Source organism: Vipera ursinii (genome assembly GCF_947247035.1).
Source record: "Vipera ursinii genome assembly, chromosome: 1".
In the NCBI taxonomy this organism is placed as follows: Eukaryota; Metazoa; Chordata; class Lepidosauria; order Squamata; family Viperidae; genus Vipera; species Vipera ursinii.
Genome location: NC_139512.1, coordinates 236,250,734 through 236,270,296, shown reverse-complemented (window position 1 = coordinate 236,270,296; position 19,563 = coordinate 236,250,734). Strand labels below are relative to the sequence as shown.

The following is a 19,563-nucleotide window of genomic DNA, read 5'->3' as shown; positions in this document are numbered from 1 at the left end:
CCCCCTACTTCCCAGAGCTGAATACAAGGTATATATATATATAAAAAAAAGCAAACCTAAGCAACCATATACTAACAACTATAAATTCTAAAACCATCACTCTCTAGCTTATATAGGATAAAACAAACCTTAACAATATTAAATATATGTATAAAAAAAAACCTAGAATAAGAAAAGGACACTCTCTAGCTTATATAGAATGGAACAAACCTTAATAGTATTAAATATATATTAAAGACAAAAAAAAAAGGAAAAAGAAGAAAAAAACCCCTTCTCAACCCTATACTTATCCTAAATAAACTCCATCCATTTTATCCATTCCATGATATAACATTCTTACAAATAATTTTCCAAATTAACCAAGGATCCCAAATCAAAAAACTTTAAAGTCAACTCTTCTGTAATCGGCCGTTCCTCTTCCAGTACCACAATCCAAAAAAGCTCACCCTTTCCACAGAACCACCAAATATAAAAATATATTGCGTCTACACCCAAATCTTTTCCCCCCTCCCCTACTTGACTACTTGACTATATCGTAAAAGTTCCATAGACTTCTGCAATTCCTGCTACTTTCTCTTCTTAGATCGTTTTGCAGCAGCACGCGTCACCCTCTGTTTTATAGATTCATCCGACGAGGTTGTATCTTGATCTCCTCCAACACCGTTGTCTTCTATCTGACCATCTTCGGCCTCTTGATGCACTCCTTCTCCAGATCCCTTTCCAGCTTCCAAAAGTGTTAATGGCGTTGCATTTAAAACATTATTGTAGAAATCACGCGCTTGCATCACAGTAACCAAACGGTACTTTTTACCTTCGTGCGTCACCATCAACCCCACTGGGATCTCCCATCTGAACCTTATATCTCGCTGCTTGAGCTCTTGCACAAGAAATGTAAAATCCTTCCTTCTCCTTAGAATCTTTGGAGGAATTTCTTTTAAAACCAAAACTTCTTGATTAGCAATCATAACTTTAGTATCATAAGCAGCTTGTATAACTTCATCTCTAGTTTCCCTTTTTGCAAAATATACCACCACATCTCTAGGCAACTTTCTCTGTCTGGCAATCCATGAATTCACACGAAACACTTTGTCCATGCCTCCTTTTATTTCAGATGCTGGCTGTTTCAACACTATTTCAAAAGCCTCAGAAACCAGCTGCTTTAGATCTTCCTTAGTATTCTCCTTTAAGCCTCTAATTCTAATGGCAAACTGCATCTGGAAATATTGAGCAAGACACAGTTCCCTTTCCATTTTATTTTCATTCTCCAATAGTTTTGCTTCTAATATAGCATTCTTTTGAGACAAGTCTTCTAGCTTTTCCTCCAATTCTTCCACACACCGAGCCACTTTAAACACTGAAGTCAAGATGTCTACCCTCATCGCTTTGAGCTTCTGTTCCATCCTCTCCTCCATTCTCCTCCAATTTCTCCAATTTCTCCTCCATCTGTGCAAATCTAATATTAATTGATTCCAAAATTACCTGGGTATGTTTTTCAAGAGCATCTTGTAAGTCCTTTGATGTCAATACATCAGGAGGATGCAGCGCCTGCAATAATGATTGTTGCACAGGAGAAGTTCCAGCACTCCGAAGAGTTTTAGGGGGTGGTTTAGCCGCCATCTTTTACCAAATATGATGCACTTTCACTTCAGATTTGTAATCCAAAAAAGTCCATCAAGCTGGAGAGTAAAACATAGTAATCCTCTTTACCATTTCCTCTTGTATCGCTCTGCCTGCTCCTTTAAATCATAGTCATTCCTTCAGGCAGGGGTGATCGCAGACGGCTGGCTCTGCTCCAAGAAGTCAGGAGCAGAGGCGACGGCCAGCTGGGAGCAGCCCAGGCTACGGGGGAGTTCAATCCTTCAGCCGCCCAAGCCATAAGCTCAGGCGGCCCTGGAGAACTCTACCCCTACCTGGGAGCTCGCCCCCTCCTCTTCTCCCGAGGAGGGGGCTTCGGATTCGCCCGAACAGCTGATCGGCGCTGTTTCGGGCGAAAAAACAGCTGAGCCGCGGGCAGCCCGGGAAGGCTCCCTCCGTCGCCGCGGAGCCACCGGAAGTCCCATCCCTTCATGTTTATCGTAGGTGTAGTTCCTAAACCTTTGCCTATAGGTGTAAAGAGTGACAACCTATCTGTATAGGATTATGTCTTTCATATGAGAGTAACCCACTACTTCTCTTGCTGGAAGTCTACTGTAAGCTCTCAAACCCTTTCCTATTAAACATGGGGCTGGTCACATCAACCATCCGCACTCAGGCCACTTATAAGAGGTAGCTTCTCTTTTGAACTGGTAAAATAGGCTTCTGTTTCTTCTCCTCTGACACCTTGGGAATTTTAATGTCTTTGGGACAACCTCCACTCTACACATTCTGAAATAATTTAGAAATTGAATGTGCCCCTTCTGGTGACTGTATCCCTTTAAGTAGGTCTATCAGCCCCCTAAACTCTTCTTGTCTCTCTTTCTCTCCTTTGTGATTCCAGCCTATCTTTACTTTCTCCCTCCAAACTTTCTCCTCTTCCTTTTTAATGAATTTCAGCCTTTCCTTTTGCTCCATCTTATCAGCTCTGCCACGATATTGGCCCAAGTATCTGTGCCTAGCCCCATTTCAGGCTGGTCCACCTTTTGCTTTGGCTTTACCATAGACCAGGGGTCTTCAAACTCGGCCCTTTTATGATTCATGGCTTTCAATTCCTAGAATTCCTCTGCTGGCTAATTCCTGAAAAATCTGAACTGCAAGGCCCAAACTCCTTTTGCAGCACTTTTTTTAAAGCCAAAGTTGGTTTTCTTTTCATTGAGTTTAAGCCACCTTGTGTGGTTTCCCCCTTGTGTTAGTTGTCCTCCTTTTGGATATTCTACATTTATTGGCTGTTCCAGCCTTTTGTCACCACTTTGTCATGAATTATTTTACATGTACCCATTACTGGGCTCCAAAACACTACCAGCACAACAGGTCCCGGGGCAAAACACACACAACCACTTAGAGGCTATTACTACTCTTTCCCACTTCTACTACACCTCCTCCTACTGGTCCTCCAACTACTACTACTTATGAGTCCTACTGCTGGAGAACAGTATATCTACTTTAGGATATCTCTCTCTCTCTCTCTCTCTCTCTCTCTCTCACACACACACACACACACACACACACACACACACACACACATCATCATCATCATCACACCACACCCAGCTGCCTCGCTGATCAGCTTTTATAGCTAACAATTGCTGTACTGGCTGGGAGAGGACTTAAAGGGACAGGACAATTGCAGCACAGGTGCTGGCCATTTTGTAGGCAGCCTATCATCTCGCTTACCCAATGAAACTGAAAAGAAGACATGCCTAGATGGAACAAATATGTCTTCAGAGCTTCCCCTAAAGCTTGTTTGTTTTAAGCCTGACAGATTCCAGATAGCAACAGATTCTGGAGGCGTGGAGCCTTGGAGAAGTTGCCTTATATTGCTATTGGAGGACCACCAATTTTGATTTCAAAGTGCAGGCAAGTTGACAGCAATGAATGTTAATACTTACGTTCCTTCCTGGAATATGTACATGTAGTCTTTGTTTAGCAAGTACAATTGGCACAACTACAATTATTAACTTGGTTGTTAAGCAAAGCACTCACTTGGTAGAACTGCTTATGATTTTATTTCAGCTTTCCTTTGCTTTACAGACCAGCAAGGTCATAACTTCAAGGACTGGTTTCATCATTGTCATTAACTGCAAAAGATAAGAAGACTGTAAGTATTTCACAGAAAGGAAAATTATATTGTTCCTAAAAACCTCATAATACTTTTTTTGTGAGTCAGATTTTTTCTTTTCTTTTTTTAAAGTTAAGGTATGCAACTTTTCCTGTAGAGGATCAATAGCTGTAAGTTCAGTTGCACCCAGAAGACTAACTGGTGGCCTTTGAGCTGATTCACGATTAAGCCACAATGTATTACCGGTAAGTGCTTTGTCCATAATGTACCATACAAGCAAGTTACTTTGTTTAGCACTTCTGTTCCTGGCAGAGGCAGGAAACAAAGAGAGGGATTTAAAAAGGAATCATCACACAAAGCTAAACTCGTGGGTTGCCTCTGGAACAATCCAGAGAGAGCTTCATCTGGATTGCCTGGAACCCTTCCCCCACCCCCATCAGTGAATGTTCTATCTTACAGGAAAGAGTTGTGGGATTCTAATGGTTCCAAAACATTCCAGAGAGATGAAAAATTACAAGATGAAACCATTTCAACTACAAGAAGCAAGGAGGAAACTACAAAGCAACCTTGGGGAAAAGGTGAGCATCAAATCAAGCGTAAAATGACAGTGTCAGTTACAATTTGATTTTGCAGCACAGTTTCTGTCTAGTATTTATAAATCACACCTGTACCAATAAAGAATTAATTACCCTACCACAGTAAACAACAGATGGACACTGTATTATGATAGCCAAAGGAGACATAGAATAAGACTCTCTTTTCTGCACAAATATTGCAAGTATAGAAACTTGCGTAGTCTTGCCTCTTGTCTAACTCTTACCAAGAATGAGCTAAAATGATTGTTTAATGTCATCATCCATTTTGGGGTGGGTCAATAAATCTACTGAATGTTTCATGCTGCTTTATAGGTTGAGTCTGATGTATGCTGCCCAGAGTCTTCAGTTTGTGGTGGGATATAAAAAAATGCCAAATTAATAAATAAAAAGAGAAACTGGAAGTATTAATACATTTTCAAAATATTTTCTATAGTAAATGTATTGCCTTCATTTGTAAAGCACTCACCCAACATTTCAAGATATCTTAATTTTTTTTCCTTTAGCATTCTTTAATTTTCAAAAATAATGCATCATATATTGGCACTTGTTTGAAGACAACATTTAAACTGTATATTCCTTCCAGAAGACATTCCTTGACACAAGCTCTCAGTGGTTTTATTTCTTTCCATTACTATTGATGTGTATTTATTTACTTACATTTGTGTACTGCCCATTTCACCTGATTAAAGGTGGAGTATAAGAACATAATAAAATATAAAACCAAAACGAACATTTAAGAAATAAACAGTTATGAGGCCAGTTCATAAAAGCACAAATGCCCTACGAAATAAACATAGCTTAAGTACATTCTTGAAGACCAGGAAGTTAGGGCCCTTATACTTCAGAAGGCAAAGGGGAGGACCATCATCAAGTCCCAAACTTCTTGACTTCATGTGGAACATTCAGCATCCCTTCTCAAAGGATGGGTTGAAACATGCCTGGAAAGGTGGCCCTGCAAATACATGGGAAACAAGCCATTTGGGGCTTTGACAGTATCTTGAGAAGGGGAGCAAACTCATCAGGACAGTGACAATAATGTTTGCTGCTGGAAAGTTGGTACGCTACCGAGAGCTCATGGAAGTGCAGAATAAAGATTTCGCACCCATCACGTGACAGGTAGATAGTTTTGTAATTTTTCTACTTGCCAGCATTATCTATCTACTTTCCAGCTTTTCTTCTCCTGGTAGAAGCTATGCAGCTCTAAGAATTGCACAACCAGCAGAAATTCAACTGGTAAATCCTGTCTCAGCCTGGAGATGTAGTCACAGGGAAAACTGTATTTGATAATGTTACAGTCATGTTCAACAACTGTTAAAAGCACAATATTCCTCATTTCAGATGTAGGTGACAATATCATACTGAGGAATATGAAATATTTATACAGTATTAAGGAAATTATATAGCTAACACGATAGTGTAGCAGAATGTGACATTTTTGCATATCATGCTAGTTAGTATAAATTCTTAGGAACTTTATTCACACAAAAAATGAGCCAAGAGAGCCCAAATCTGCCATAACAGTGTCGTAGAGGAGGCTAATAAAGCAAAGTGAAATATTTGTCCATATGTCTCTATCTAAATACATACATCATATTTCCAAGCATTGTCTACTGAGTAAAACTGCATAGGATTACAACCTTAAATCTTTCAAACAGCAGACAAAATGTTATCAACGTGCATATATGGACAGAGAGTCACTGAATTCTCTTCAATATAAATCAGTCTCCTCTGAAAAGCAAAGCGATTTGTGGGGAGTGCAGGGAGACTTCTGCAGGGACACAGGGCACCCAATGGGCACATCTTACTGTTCCTAGAAGATAAAATGTAGATTTGAAGAGGGAATTTTATGCAAAATCTCCGGGTGTTAGGAAGAAAAAATCTGGCATGTGTCCAACCATCCTAATTCATTCCGTCTCATAAAAAGAATTATAACAAGCAACTAAACATAAGCATCATCCAGGTATACTGTTCTCTGTATCTTACTCTGTTTCAGATTGTTGAGACATTTCTCTAATTATGCTTTTTTTATTCCTGGGTTCACTAACAGTCTACTAGGTTTGAAAGAGGTAAGTTTGGGTCTTTTTTTCTGAAGAAAAATGTATAAAAACAATTACTGACATTCCAAGAAATAATAAGGAGAAGAAAAAGAGATTTGGAGTCTGGACTGCACAGAGTCTTCATAGGAACTGCTAGAATTTAGGAAGTCAGATTCTTGAGCCAGTCACACACACTCAACCAAAGGAAGCAAACAATGGCAAATCACTTCTAAAAAAAACCTTGCCAAGAAAACTGCAAGGACTATTTCAGATAGTCACCAGGAGTCAAAAACTGACTCAAAAGGAAGAAGGTAAGCAAAGAAAAAAGAAACCAACTTCACAACTACTACATTATCATTGCCAGTTAATTCTGATAAAACAGGAACTATGTTGCGTAGTTTGTCTTTTTGCATGTAGGATAGATACAGAGACATAGAGACAGGTATATTAAAAGATATTTTAGTTTTTTCTTGAAGTTTAGTTATTGCCATGCAGCAGCTGTAGAGATTTTTTTTAAAATCCAGATTGTGCCAGCAACAGCGCAATTGAAACCTGCCTCTTTTTGCATATATCACATTTGCATAAAAAGCTTTGATCATGCAGTTGCAGACACCACCTGGCCTTTTCTAAGCCCTTTTGGCAGCTTCTTGGCTGCCATGTAGCAACATTAGCTGGCATGACAGAACTTGGAGCTGCATCTTGCTTGAAGAGCATTTGCTATACATGAATGCTATACATTCCATTGTATAGCATTGTATAGACTTTTATCATTGCTACCTCTGATATAATTGAATTTGGATTAATGAACAAGTAGCCCTCAACTTATGACCACAGTTGAGCCCAACATTTCTGTTGCTAAGCAAGATAGTTAAATGCGTTTTGCCGTATTTTACCTTTCTTGCCACAGTTAAGTGAATTGCTGCAGTTGTTAAGTTAGTAACATGGTTGTTAAGTGAATCTGGCTTCCCCATTGACTTTGCTTGTCAGAAGGTCACAAAAAGTGATCACATGAGCCTAGGACACTCCAACTGTCATAAATACATGCCAGTTGCCAAGCAACTGAATTCCGATCACGTGGGGATGCTGCAATGATCATAAATGTGAAAAATGCTCATGTCACTTTTTTTCAATGCCATTGTAACTTCAAACGGTCGCTAAATGAATGGCTGTAAATTGGGGACTACCTGTAGTATGCTTAGATTTTACTCTGCATTTTGAAGATTTTTTCAAAAGATATTGTTTCAAAACACTTATAATTTATTATAACTTAATTACATTTTCAGCCTACCAGTTTGATTTAAATGATCTTCATTGTCATCCAAATTGTTATGGGTGCTGTTTGAAATGTTTTTAACATAAATTTATATGGATTTGTATATTCACTAAATCATTAGCTGACTTAAGTTATACCTCGGAAGTGAAGAAGATGATGCCCTGGAATTATTTCTGTATGATCACTTATAACACTAAAAGAAGTTACAAATTTATGCTTTTAGCTGAGTTATTTTTATACCTCAGGTAAAAGCATAAATGAATCTTAGTTCATTTTAACTCAACTGGTGTTAATTAACTGCAGTCCAGTTTGTTGTCTTCATCTGTTTCATCTATCGTAAAAATATCACAGGTAAAGAATAAATTGATTATATTGTACAAAATCACACTCATTATTCAGATTATGAGGACAGCAGAGTATAATGAAATGAGAAAATAACAACACAAAGTATGTTAATTGCATTGTAAGTCCCATTTAATGAATCTTACTGTTAGCTATGTAGAAAGTTGCATAAGATTTTGGCATTGTTAAGGGGAAATACGATGAGGGCAAACTGAATTGAAATCTTTATTAATACCATTATCCTTTTAAATAAAAATAATGATTTGAATCACTTGTACAGTTTTTGTTCAAGAGAGGCCCCAAATATATAATTTTTAAAAATGTTAACATTCAATAAAAACATTATCTCAGAGGAATACAAATGCTGAGCAGCAAAGCAGTTGGAAACTATTCTGACTCAATTTTGAACAATGCACCTTAAAGTAATCTAAACCTACTGTAAACATTTTTGACATTCTTCTGTTCATTCTAACATATTTCAGCTAGGGATAATAGTAGTTAGAAACATCAAATTCCAACTATTTTAAAAGAGTTTGCAGTCAAATTATATCTTAGTTACATATATCCACGATGTATCTTCTTCAGCCAGGGTGATTCATTTCAGACATGTGAAATTTGTTTAGAAATTTCAATGAACCATACCCTAGTGAAAAAATATACATTTAGAAACAAATCTGATAACTAAGAATTTATAAAACAGCTAAATGGAATTCATGCTTAATTACTCACCTACCGTAGTTACCCAAGCTTGCTCTTCTTCAGATACTAATTTAATGTAATTAATATGCTTTAGGTTTTGCTGTTATTGGGTGTTTTTTTGGAAAATGATAAATCCTTGCCAATATATTGAAGATAATCTGAGGTTCTACTAATAGTCTCATCTATTTTCTGCCAATGTTGCACTAAAGTGATAGTACAGTGCCATTTCATCGGAGGTAACCTGTTTAGTTCCCTAGGACCCACTCCATTTTGCACTAGGAAAACCTGAAAAGGATTGCAGTGTATCTGAACTGCTGTTGCAGATCATATAGGGACTTCACACCATTATGTTCTGTATATAAATATCAACTCATATAATTTCACATGGGGCGGTAGTTAGGAAATAATATTCTTGCCAGACAGAAATTTCCATCTGCACGAGGTAGGCATATTTAAAAAATAGTTTACTGTACTATTGTAAACCCTGTTTTCTGGCTGTTATTTTTTGCAATCAAAAAAATCTGTTAAATCCAAAAATGCAGTATTGGCTACAGGTATGCAGAGTGAGAAAGATGTTTTGTGAATGTGAGGAAACAGTGAATTTTATTTGTTACAGACCTGTACATGCCTCTTTTATTCTACAGCAGTAATGATTATCTCTCCACTGAAAAAAAATAAATTTCACCTTTAACATTAACAAAAGAAAGTCTACAGGCTCTTCTTAAAGTGCTATCTACCAGTCCCTACTCTACTAAAAAATGCAAAGGCATAAACTATTTTGGCCTCATTATCCATTCCTGTTCTGCCATATAGTAGTTAGTATTGCTATTGTCTTTATTTATTGCCAGCAGGCGGTTAAAAAAAACCTAGGTTACTCTTGAGGTGGGTTGAATTTAGACAGATGATTAGAAAGGCAAGTTTTTAGTCACTTATCAAATTGCCCATTTAAGAAGTGGCACAGCAGCCGCCACTGAAGTGGAGAGTGTGAGGTAAAGGAGGAATGGGGCTCTTTTGTGTAGTCAGTTTGACTGGTCAGTCAGGCTATTTCTAAACACAGATTTTTTTTTTTTAAAAAAACAGGTCTAACTAACATTCTGGCAACCAAATCCATGGGAAGCCCCAGTCAGACATTATGCAGGTAGATTCCCTCTGGACAGCCAGGCATCTGATATATCTTGCAAATCAAGCTAAAATGGCCATAGAGGGCAATGTCCACTGACCTGAGGTAGGAGGGCATACACAGAGATGATTTAAAAAAGAGCTAGACAGATCCCAACCATTGACTGAATCAGCAAGTGGTCAGGGAAGCGAGCCAGATATTCACTGAAAAGTCATGTTGGAAAGGGGACAACTGTGCTTTAAAAATGAAACAGCTAGGCCCTGCCCTCAGGAGCAACTGGAAGGGGCAAATAAGGAAAAGGCTTCAAGGCCATGTTGTGAAGATACGGCAGGGACATTTGTGTGCAATGGTAAGACACACAAGATGAAGAGTCCTATGTCTGAGCACCTGAGTTAAACACGCCTCAGATACTGTATAGTTATGAAGAAATACTGTACACCTCATGGAGAAAAAGCAGTCTGGCAAGCTTTAACTTTATTGCAAGTAAATGCCACTGAATTTGATGAATTCTGTAAGTGATTTTGAGAAACAGGTGAAAGGGCTGAAATAGTTATAACTAAATCTTTCATCATTTAATAATACAGTGGAAATTTCTCTGATTTGATCAAGTGATTTTTTTTCTGATGCATATGTACACATTATTAAACTAAGACAGCAATTGTACCAGATTTTTGTACAATTTTAGTCCATTTTTTCTTCATACTTGAAAATTTAGTAAGCTCCTGAAAAAATGCCTCAATTAGCATATACTGTATGCTATTGCAGGGGTTCCCAGCCGGGAGTACTTGCACTCTCTGGGAGTGAGAGAAATTCCAGGGGGTGCAAAAACTTGGCTTTTCAAAATTATAGTGTATATGCATAATTCATTGCCGTTATTTCGAACTTTTTTAAGGGGTGCGAGAATATATCAGAAGAGGGGTGTAGAAAAGGTTGGGAGCCGCTGTGCTATTGTAACAGTTACAAATTAAGAGCCTTGGTGGAGCAGTGGGCTAATGCCTCCTTAAGTAACACCAGCTGCCTGCAATTAGTGCAGGTTCGCATCCCACCAGGCTCAAGGTTGACTCAGCCTTCCATCCTTCTGAGGTAGGTAAAATGAGGACCCAGATTGTTGGGGGCAATAAGCTGACTTTGTAATAATGCCGCTTGGGGTGTGTGTGAAAGCCCTAACAAGCAGGCATATACATAGAATGAAGGCTACTGCTAAGCTTGTAAGCCGCCCTGAGTCTTCGGAGAAGGGCGGGATATAAATGGAATAAAAAAAAAATTATGTAGTTTTATAAACCCATTTACTTAGTATTTAAGTAGTAATAGTTTAGATAAATTCAACTATTTGAACACCAATTCCAATTGAAAGGCATAATGGCATGGGTCCGGGTTATTTACGGGAGCACCTCTTGCCGGTGTTAACTTCCCATCGTCCTGTGCGCTCCCACAGAGAGGGCCTCCTCAGGGTGCCATCGGTCAGGAAATGTCGACTGGCGGCTCCCAGGGGGAGAGCATTCTCTGTGGGCGCGCCTGCCCTCTGGAATCAGCTTTCAGTTGAGCTCCGGATGGCTCGTGACCTGAAGACTTGGTTGTTTGAACAGGCCGGCCTGGACTGAGGGATTGGGTTTTAGAGTTTAAATTTTAAAAATTTTAAATTTTAGAATGTATTTATTACTTAGGGCTATTGATTTAATCTTATTTTAATTTTTATACCTTGTGTGTTGTTAGCATTTGAATTGCCCTGTACACTGCCCCGAGTCCTTGGAGAGGGGCGGTATATAAATCTAATAAAATAAATAATAAATAAATAAATAATCCAGCTAAAACAACGTACGTTCCTATCTTTGTCTCTATATTGGCATTTTTCACAGAAAAGAATTATACATTTTAGTGAAATAAACATGAACAAACCTGTAAAGGCTATCCAAAAAATATTTTGCTTTCAAAATTAACATACATACTAAAGTGTGCAAATCGTGTAGTTATCGAACTAGCGCGTGTGCTTTTAAATAATAATGAAACCTTCAAAAAAATTGGGGAGAGGGGGCTGCTTTTTGCGTGCTTTTTTATAGCATATATTGCTATTTACCAAAGTGGGAGAAAAAGGTCGACGAAGAGGGAATTGGGCGATTCTATTGACGAGTGAATGGAAAGTGAAGGGAGGAGGGGAAGATCCTTCCGGGAAGGACGTGAGCAGCGCTGAAGCTATGTCAGGGTCGTGTGGATTGAGATATTGAAGGCGGGCATGAAACGAAACATCCCGAGTTGAGTCAGGAGGCGGCACCGCTCTCGACTCGCAGCCTTCAGCACGATGCCAGCGGCTCCCGTGTTCCTCCTGCCTTCTCGGGAGTAAAACGCAGAGGAATGCTCCGCGCCGGGTGTGGAAAAGTCGGAGAGCGACGGAGCCCACGAGAAGCACGAGGGGAGCGCAGCCGGGTTTCAAAGGAGGGGGGATGGGCAGGGCCGGCGAATAGCCCGACGCCCTAATTCAACCCCCTCTCTCCGTGGGGCTGATTAAAGAGACAGTCTCCAAAGGCTCTCGGGAGGACCAAGCGCCGTTTCTCTCGGAGGGCGGGAAAAAGAGCGAGAGAGGCCGAGGCTGCGCCCGTCGGGCTCGCGAGCCAAAGACGAGCATTTGCCACGATGGAAAAGGAAGGGGGCGGCATTCGCCCCCCCTCCTCCTCCTCCCCGGAACGTCGTTCTCCTGTGCGCGCGCGCGCGCAGGTGGGGTGGGGGGGGAAAGCGAGTCAGAGCCAGCGGATGGAACGCTGGGAGCGTGACGTGTCCCTCTGGCCACCGCCCTCCTCGCTCAAGCTATATAAAGGACGCCGCTCACCCCGTCGGTCTTTTTCGCTACGGGTTTGCCGCTGCTTCGGAGGTGAGTAGGGCTCGACGCGCGTGCGCGCGGCCTAGCCGCGTCTAAGGCCTTGCTTGGGGGCGAGGAAGGCTTTTGAGGGCCGGTTGAGGCGCACGTGCTGCTGGCCCGAGACAAAGCCGTTCTCGAAGCCCGCGGAGGGGTTCGGGAGACGGAAGGCGCAGCCACGCTTCGGCTGCGAGGGGTGGGGGGGGGGAAAGAGGAGGAGAAACGGGACGTGGGATTCGCGCGTGTCCCTAGGTCGCCGCCCCTCCCTCCCCGAATAGGCGAGACAGGTCGAGAGAGTCGCGAGGGTTTCGGTAGAAATCTCGACGGGCCCGTTCATGCCTTTTAAGGTCGAGCGTCGGGGCTATGAGGGAAAGAGGGAGCATCTGTGGGTCTTGGGCGCGAAGCGTGGTTCCGGCGGAACGGGGCGACGGCACTCGTGGCACCTCGCCGGGTCCTCCGCTCTTAAAGGCCCCTCCGCTCGTCTTTCAGCTTCGCCCGGCGGCCTCGAGGCGGGAGAGGTTCTTCGCCTGGCATCCCGCTGCCCGCTTTCCGCTTCACACAAAAAAATGGCCGCTCTCAGTGGCGGCGGCAGCCGCTACCGTCACAAAATGGAGGACGCGGGGCGGCGCCAACAAGTGTCTCCCCCTCCCCCCTCCTTCCTCCGCGGCTCGTGCTCGCTTGGCGCCTGACACAAAGGAGCCGCTCGTCCTTCGCCTTCCTCCTCAGGCCTGGGATGCCCCTGGCGGCGGCCTAGAAGCGCTGGAGCCTTCCCGAGTCGAGGCCCGGTTGTCACCGTGACCCTCGCCGCCCTGAAAGAGGGTGGAGCCGAAGAGCTCGAGGCAGGCTTGGGCCTAGTCTCGCTCTTGGAGCCCCGGAAAATGGGACTAAGGTCCCTAGCCACCCTTCCGTGCGCTGGATTACTTCGTGCCAGAGAATTAAACTTGAATTTTTCTCTCTCGGATTGGAAAAGTGTTTATAATTTTATTTTGTTTTTGGCCTTGTGTACTTTGTCCCGTAAAGGATCTTTATTAAAGCCGACGGAAAAGCCTTATCTTAACCACACACCATGGGAAAGGAAAAGACCCACATCAACATTGTTGTCATCGGACACGTCGATTCTGGCAAGTCCACCACCACTGGTCATCTGATTTACAAATGTGGTGGGATTGACAAGAGGACCATTGAGAAGTTTGAGAAGGAAGCTGCTGAGGTGAGTTTGTGGCCTGAAGAATTGTTGATTTATTTCGGTTTTATGTGAGGTGCTTGAATTACTAAAAAGTAATTTGCTTTATTTTAGTTTTGCTGATGAAACCTTATTTGGCATTTTATCTTAATGAACAAGTGTATGGGACAAGTGTAACTAGAAAGGTAATTGTTATATAGATATATCGTATTCAGCAAATGTAATAAGGTTATTAGTTGATTGGAAAAGGTATGCATTTAACTGGATATCTTTATAAACAAATTGTATTGGCAGATGCAAAGAGTTGGATTAGCCTTGTCAAGGGGTTAAGTAAGTGAGAGATCATTGGAATTCTTCACTAGTTGTGCCAGTTGCTTGACCTTCTAAACATAGTTTGCAGATTATATTTCAGAGCATTAGTGCACACTTCCTTTTAAAAAAAGCAACAGCAGACTTGCAACATTTATTTTGTGCTTTGGGTAAAAAAAACGTTTTTCTCTTAGATGGGTAAAGGCTCCTTCAAGTATGCATGGGTATTGGATAAGCTGAAGGCAGAACGTGAACGTGGTATCACTATTGATATTTCACTCTGGAAATTTGAAACCAGCAAGTATTATGTCACTATCATTGATGCTCCTGGACACAGAGATTTCATCAAAAATATGATTACTGGTACATCTCAGGTGAGAACAAATGTGAAGTTTGTCTGATAAAATAGTAATAAGTAATATTGTGCATTAAGAAGCATTGGAGTTAATAATGCCCTTTTCCTGCCTCTTCCAAAGGCTGACTGTGCTGTCCTAATTGTGGCTGCTGGTGTTGGTGAATTTGAAGCAGGTATTTCCAAGAATGGACAAACCCGTGAGCATGCCCTTCTGGCCTATACTCTGGGTGTAAAACAGCTCATTGTTGGAGTCAACAAGATGGATTCCACTGAGCCACCTTACAGCCAGAAGAGATATGAGGAAATTGTCAAAGAAGTCAGCACATACATAAAGAAAATCGGCTACAATCCAGATACAGTGGCCTTTGTGCCAATTTCAGGCTGGAATGGAGATAACATGTTGGAACCTAGCTCTAATGTAAGTAATTATTGACGGGGGGAGGGGTGGTCTGCAGTCACCATTGCAGAGAATGAATTGCTGTGGTTTTTTCTTAATTGTAGATGCCCTGGTTCAAAGGGTGGAAGGTGACTCGTAAAGATGGTAGTGCTAGCGGAACTACACTGCTGGAAGCTCTGGACTCTATCTTGCCACCAACTCGTCCAACCGACAAACCTCTACGCCTGCCACTTCAGGATGTCTACAAAATTGGTGGTAAGTATTGCAATAGCAATACAGTAAATAACTATTTGAAAAAAGTTATTTAAGGATGTATATTTGCATTTACAAATCTGCATTTCTTTATTTAAGGGATTGGTACCGTTCCAGTCGGTCGTGTGGAAACTGGCATTCTGAAACCAGGCATGGTGGTGACATTTGCTCCAGTTAATGTTACAACTGAAGTAAAATCTGTTGAGATGCATCATGAGGCCCTAAGTGAAGCTCTGCCTGGTGACAATGTTGGCTTCAATGTAAAGAATGTATCTGTAAAAGATGTCCGTCGTGGTAATGTTGCTGGAGATAGCAAAAATGATCCACCAATGGAAGCTGCTGGATTCACAGCACAGGTAACTTGGCAGAGGTTTTATTGTGTCAGCGATTGCAAACTCCAGAGTTAGGACAGTGTGAGCACAGATTCATTCAAATCTATTCCCATAGGTTATCATCCTGAACCACCCAGGCCAAATCAATGCTGGCTATGCCCCTGTTCTGGATTGTCACACTGCTCATATTGCTTGCAAGTTTGCCGAGCTGAAGGAAAAAATTGATCGTCGTTCTGGTAAGAAGTTGGAAGATTGTCCAAAGTTCCTCAAGTCTGGAGATGCTGCCATAGTTGACATGATTCCAGGCAAGCCTATGTGTGTTGAGAGCTTTTCTGACTATCCTCCTCTGGGTAAGTATTTTTAGAATTATCTACCATAGTTGTATTGATATTTTTACTGTCACATCAAGGTATAATGAAACTTTAGTTTACATGATCTTGGGGTGGTGGATGTTACATGTAGCATACCAAATCTTTTTCAGGCAGTCTATGGCTACCTGATCAAAATTCAGACACTTGGCAACTGGCATGCATTTATGTCCTGGGGTCATGTGATCTCACTTTTTGTGACCTAACAAAATTTGGGAAAACCAGACTCAACTGTTACTAATTTGACTGCAGTGATTCCCTTAACTGGCAAGAAGGGTCATAAAATGGAGCAAAACTCAACTGTTGCTTAGTAACAGAAATGTTGAACTCAATTGTTGTAAGTCAAGGACTACCTGTAATTTATGTCCTTACACCATGTTGATGACAAATCACTAAAAATATATTCTTAATTCATACATTTGCAAATGATGGATGCTATCCCTCCCTCTTCAGTCTCTTGTAAAGACTTCACTATTCAAGAAACTTCATATAATTACTTTCTGCTTAGAGGAGAAAATGTTGCAATGTCTGCACACTGAAGGAGTTGGATTGTGTTGATGGCGCTGTAAGACTAAGTGATTTTAATCAGAAGTATTGGGCTGGACTGCTGTGAAAAATACCAAGTTAATTACAACATAATTTACAGCTGGTATTGGAGGATCTCAATTGGGAAAAGGAAATAAGTAATTAGTGGATCTGTATTCCTGTACTTTGAAAGTTCTAATCCCGTTTTTCTCCCAATTAGGTCGCTTTGCTGTGCGTGACATGAGACAGACCGTTGCTGTTGGTGTCATCAAGGCTGTTGATAAAAAAGCAGCTGGTGCTGGCAAGGTCACAAAGTCTGCCCAGAAGGCTCAGAAGGCTAAATGAAAATTCTGTACAACTGCCACCTCAGTCTTAATCAGTGGTGGAAGCATGGTCTCAGAACTGTTTGTCTCAATTGGCCATTTAAGTTTAATAGTAAAAGACTGGTTAATAATTACAATGCATCGTAAAAGCTTCAGAAGGAAAGGAATGTTTGTGGACCATTTTGTTTCGTGGCAGTTTCTAAGTTATTAGTTTTTAAAATCAGTAATCTTTTTTAAATGGAAACAACTTGACCAAAATCTGTCACACATTTTGAGACCATTAAAATCAAAAGTTTAATGCAAAGTCTCTGTGTTCTTTGGGGCTATTAGATACACTTTGATATTTTAAAATGTGCTTTGCAGTGTTATAAGTTGCTGAAAATAAAAGATACTTTATTGGTTTGGGGGGGAACATAAGATTGCAAGCAAAGTCTTAAGTGTGATCTTAATTTTGTGCCAACTATGAATTGTCGAGTCACATCACAAGTATATTGAAGCTACAAAATAGCTTGTAGATTCAGTTTTCTATGTTTAATATTCAAAAGTACACGTAGGCAGTAACTTCTGTGTTTCCATGCTATTAGTATAGGTTAATATTGGATAATTTTAAATAGAATTTTGATTAGAGCATTGTGTTATGTTGAAGGTTATGATACAGAAATTTACCTCTGATAGAATATTTCTCAAGCTAACTGTTGCAAGTTAATGAGTGTTAAATCAACTAAAAGATCAAATGCTTTTTTCTTGCTTTATATGAAAGTTGAGAGACTCAAATATTTTCCAAATTAATTATATTTCATCTTCAGTACTGTAATTCTAAAATGGAATTGCATCCTTGAAAAAAAATCATGACCAGTTAAACATCTAAAGTTTTGTTTAAAAGCAATATTGTGTTCAGAGTATATATTCAGGTTCTAGATATGCCAAAGTTGGTGGCTTAAGTCCTACAGTGAATGGAGTCCATTGATGATGCCATTTCCTTAGAATGGATTTGGTATTTAATAGTGTCATTAGCAGAAGACATTGTTATGCACCATTTCAGCTTCAGAATTTCAATTTGATTTATGGTGTCCTGTGGGGATGTGGTCAATAAAATCCTGTAGCTTTTGTGGGGCTTCATAAGGGACAATAGAATTTTATATTAAAACAGTTAACAAACTGATGGCTGTTTTTACCCATACAGTCTTTTAAAATACAAGCTGTGTACAATGCAGAATAACAAGCTTGTTTTTCTGTCTTTAACATAACTTGGTTTCTTTCGAACTGTTTTGATGCTCTTGTTATAGCTGAGTATTTTTAAAGAATTAAACATGAGAATGAAGCATTGCCCTTTGTTAAATTAGAACTAAACCTGAGTTAAAATCTGGATTGTACCTTCAGTTTCTCTCAGTAACTGAATACTGTGAGTGCTAGATAAATGTAACAGCAAAAGGGAGGGTAATGACAGTATTATATTCAAGAAAACAATTTTTCAAACCATTAAAGCCTTAGACTGAAATAAAGATGGGAGAAAATAGTTATTTCAGGAAGTTGTTTTAACTGTTGCTATCGATCTCAAATGAGATGAGGTTATTGCTGCTTTGTTCAGTGGTTTTCTCCTTTTTTTTAATCTAAAAAGACTGACCAAAAAAGTTCCCTTACTGAGAAACATTGAAGGTAAAGCTGCTACAATGAAAATATTACCAGCAAGTCATGATTAAGTCCTATGAGCTGCACCCAAAAATATTTTTGGACAGAAGTCTGCCAGGACTTTGATCTTAAAATACCAAACTTAGACAGCTTTGCACAGACTGAAGATACTTTATGCTGTCATTGGAGCTGATAATTAGCAATTACTTGCCTATATCAAATAGCTGCCTTTGGTTTTTACTAATCTGGTCAACACTTTCAGGCTATTCACATACATTGATAGTTTTGCTTTTCATTGCATATGTGATCGTATACTTCTGTTGGGTTAATGAAAAAACTAAATTTTGTAAGCCAACACTTGGTCGTCTAGTTTATCTTCAATAAATTTTAAGTCTAGAACTACTTTACCTTCATGGCTCTTTATTTTCCAGGTAAGATGTTTCAAAACCATGTTGCTCATGCTAAACATGAGCAATTCCTTGCTGGACTAGGAATCCTGGTTCATCTAGTCCAGAAGTCTATTGCAGTAACCAATCGTCAAGAGAGCCTGCTAGCTTTCCAGCAAGTGGCCTTCACTGAAGGTGATTTGCATTGATTGCCCTTGGAAGTCCCTGTCACTTTAGGGCCTAGTTAAGCACTTGAGCTGTATCAAGCTGCTGAGATATTAATGATAATTTCCACGTTTGGAACTTGCAATATGGAAAAAGGGTTCATATATTTTAGGTGTAAACTGCAAACTACCCTAGGTGGTTGTGCTCACTTGAATGAAAAGTAAAATTGAGTATGATAAATCCTAAAGGTTAAAAAGACAAGGTTGGTGGGCTATGATCGGAAGTAATTTGACAAAGGACACCCAACATGCAGGGGAAAAAATGAGGTTGACCATTCTGTACATAGATTTTTTTAAAATGTAGGCATATGGAGAAAATTAAATTTGGCTTTGCATATTTCCCGTTCTTTGGGGATATATAAAACACTTCCGGAAGACAACAATACGTTTTTTTAAACTTTTCCTCTGAAGGCGCAGAAAGTCCCACATATTGAGATTGAAAGCTCTTGGATTGAGCACAATTCTCAATATTCCACAGCATCAAGAGTTGCTGTTTGTTCTGAAGGCTGTCCTACTCAAAGGATCATTTTCATCCCTCCCTGGATGTGATGGAAGTACCTCAATTCTTAGTATCCAAAAGCACAACTTTTTGCTATTGTTGATTGCTGATTGATGGGGTGGAGCTACTTCCTAAATGGGTATCTGTCAAACAAGCCAGAAAAATAATCCTGT

At 40.2% G+C, this 19,563-nt stretch overlaps 1 protein-coding gene across 1 annotated transcript; it reads left to right on the top strand.

Moving 5' to 3' along the window:
- Window positions 1-12,566: 12,566 nt before the first annotated feature.
- Window positions 12,567-18,683, top strand: EEF1A1 (eukaryotic translation elongation factor 1 alpha 1). The gene is made up of 8 exons (XM_083363138.1): window positions 12,567-12,623; window positions 13,629-13,818; window positions 14,295-14,474; window positions 14,577-14,873; window positions 14,957-15,107; window positions 15,204-15,460; window positions 15,552-15,786; window positions 16,550-18,683. Exons 2-8 carry the CDS (start codon window positions 13,675-13,677, stop codon window positions 16,672-16,674), a joined length of 1,389 nt encoding a protein of 462 aa, XP_083219264.1. The 5' UTR covers window positions 12,567-12,623; window positions 13,629-13,674; the 3' UTR covers window positions 16,675-18,683.
- Window positions 18,684-19,563: the final 880 nt, after the last annotated feature.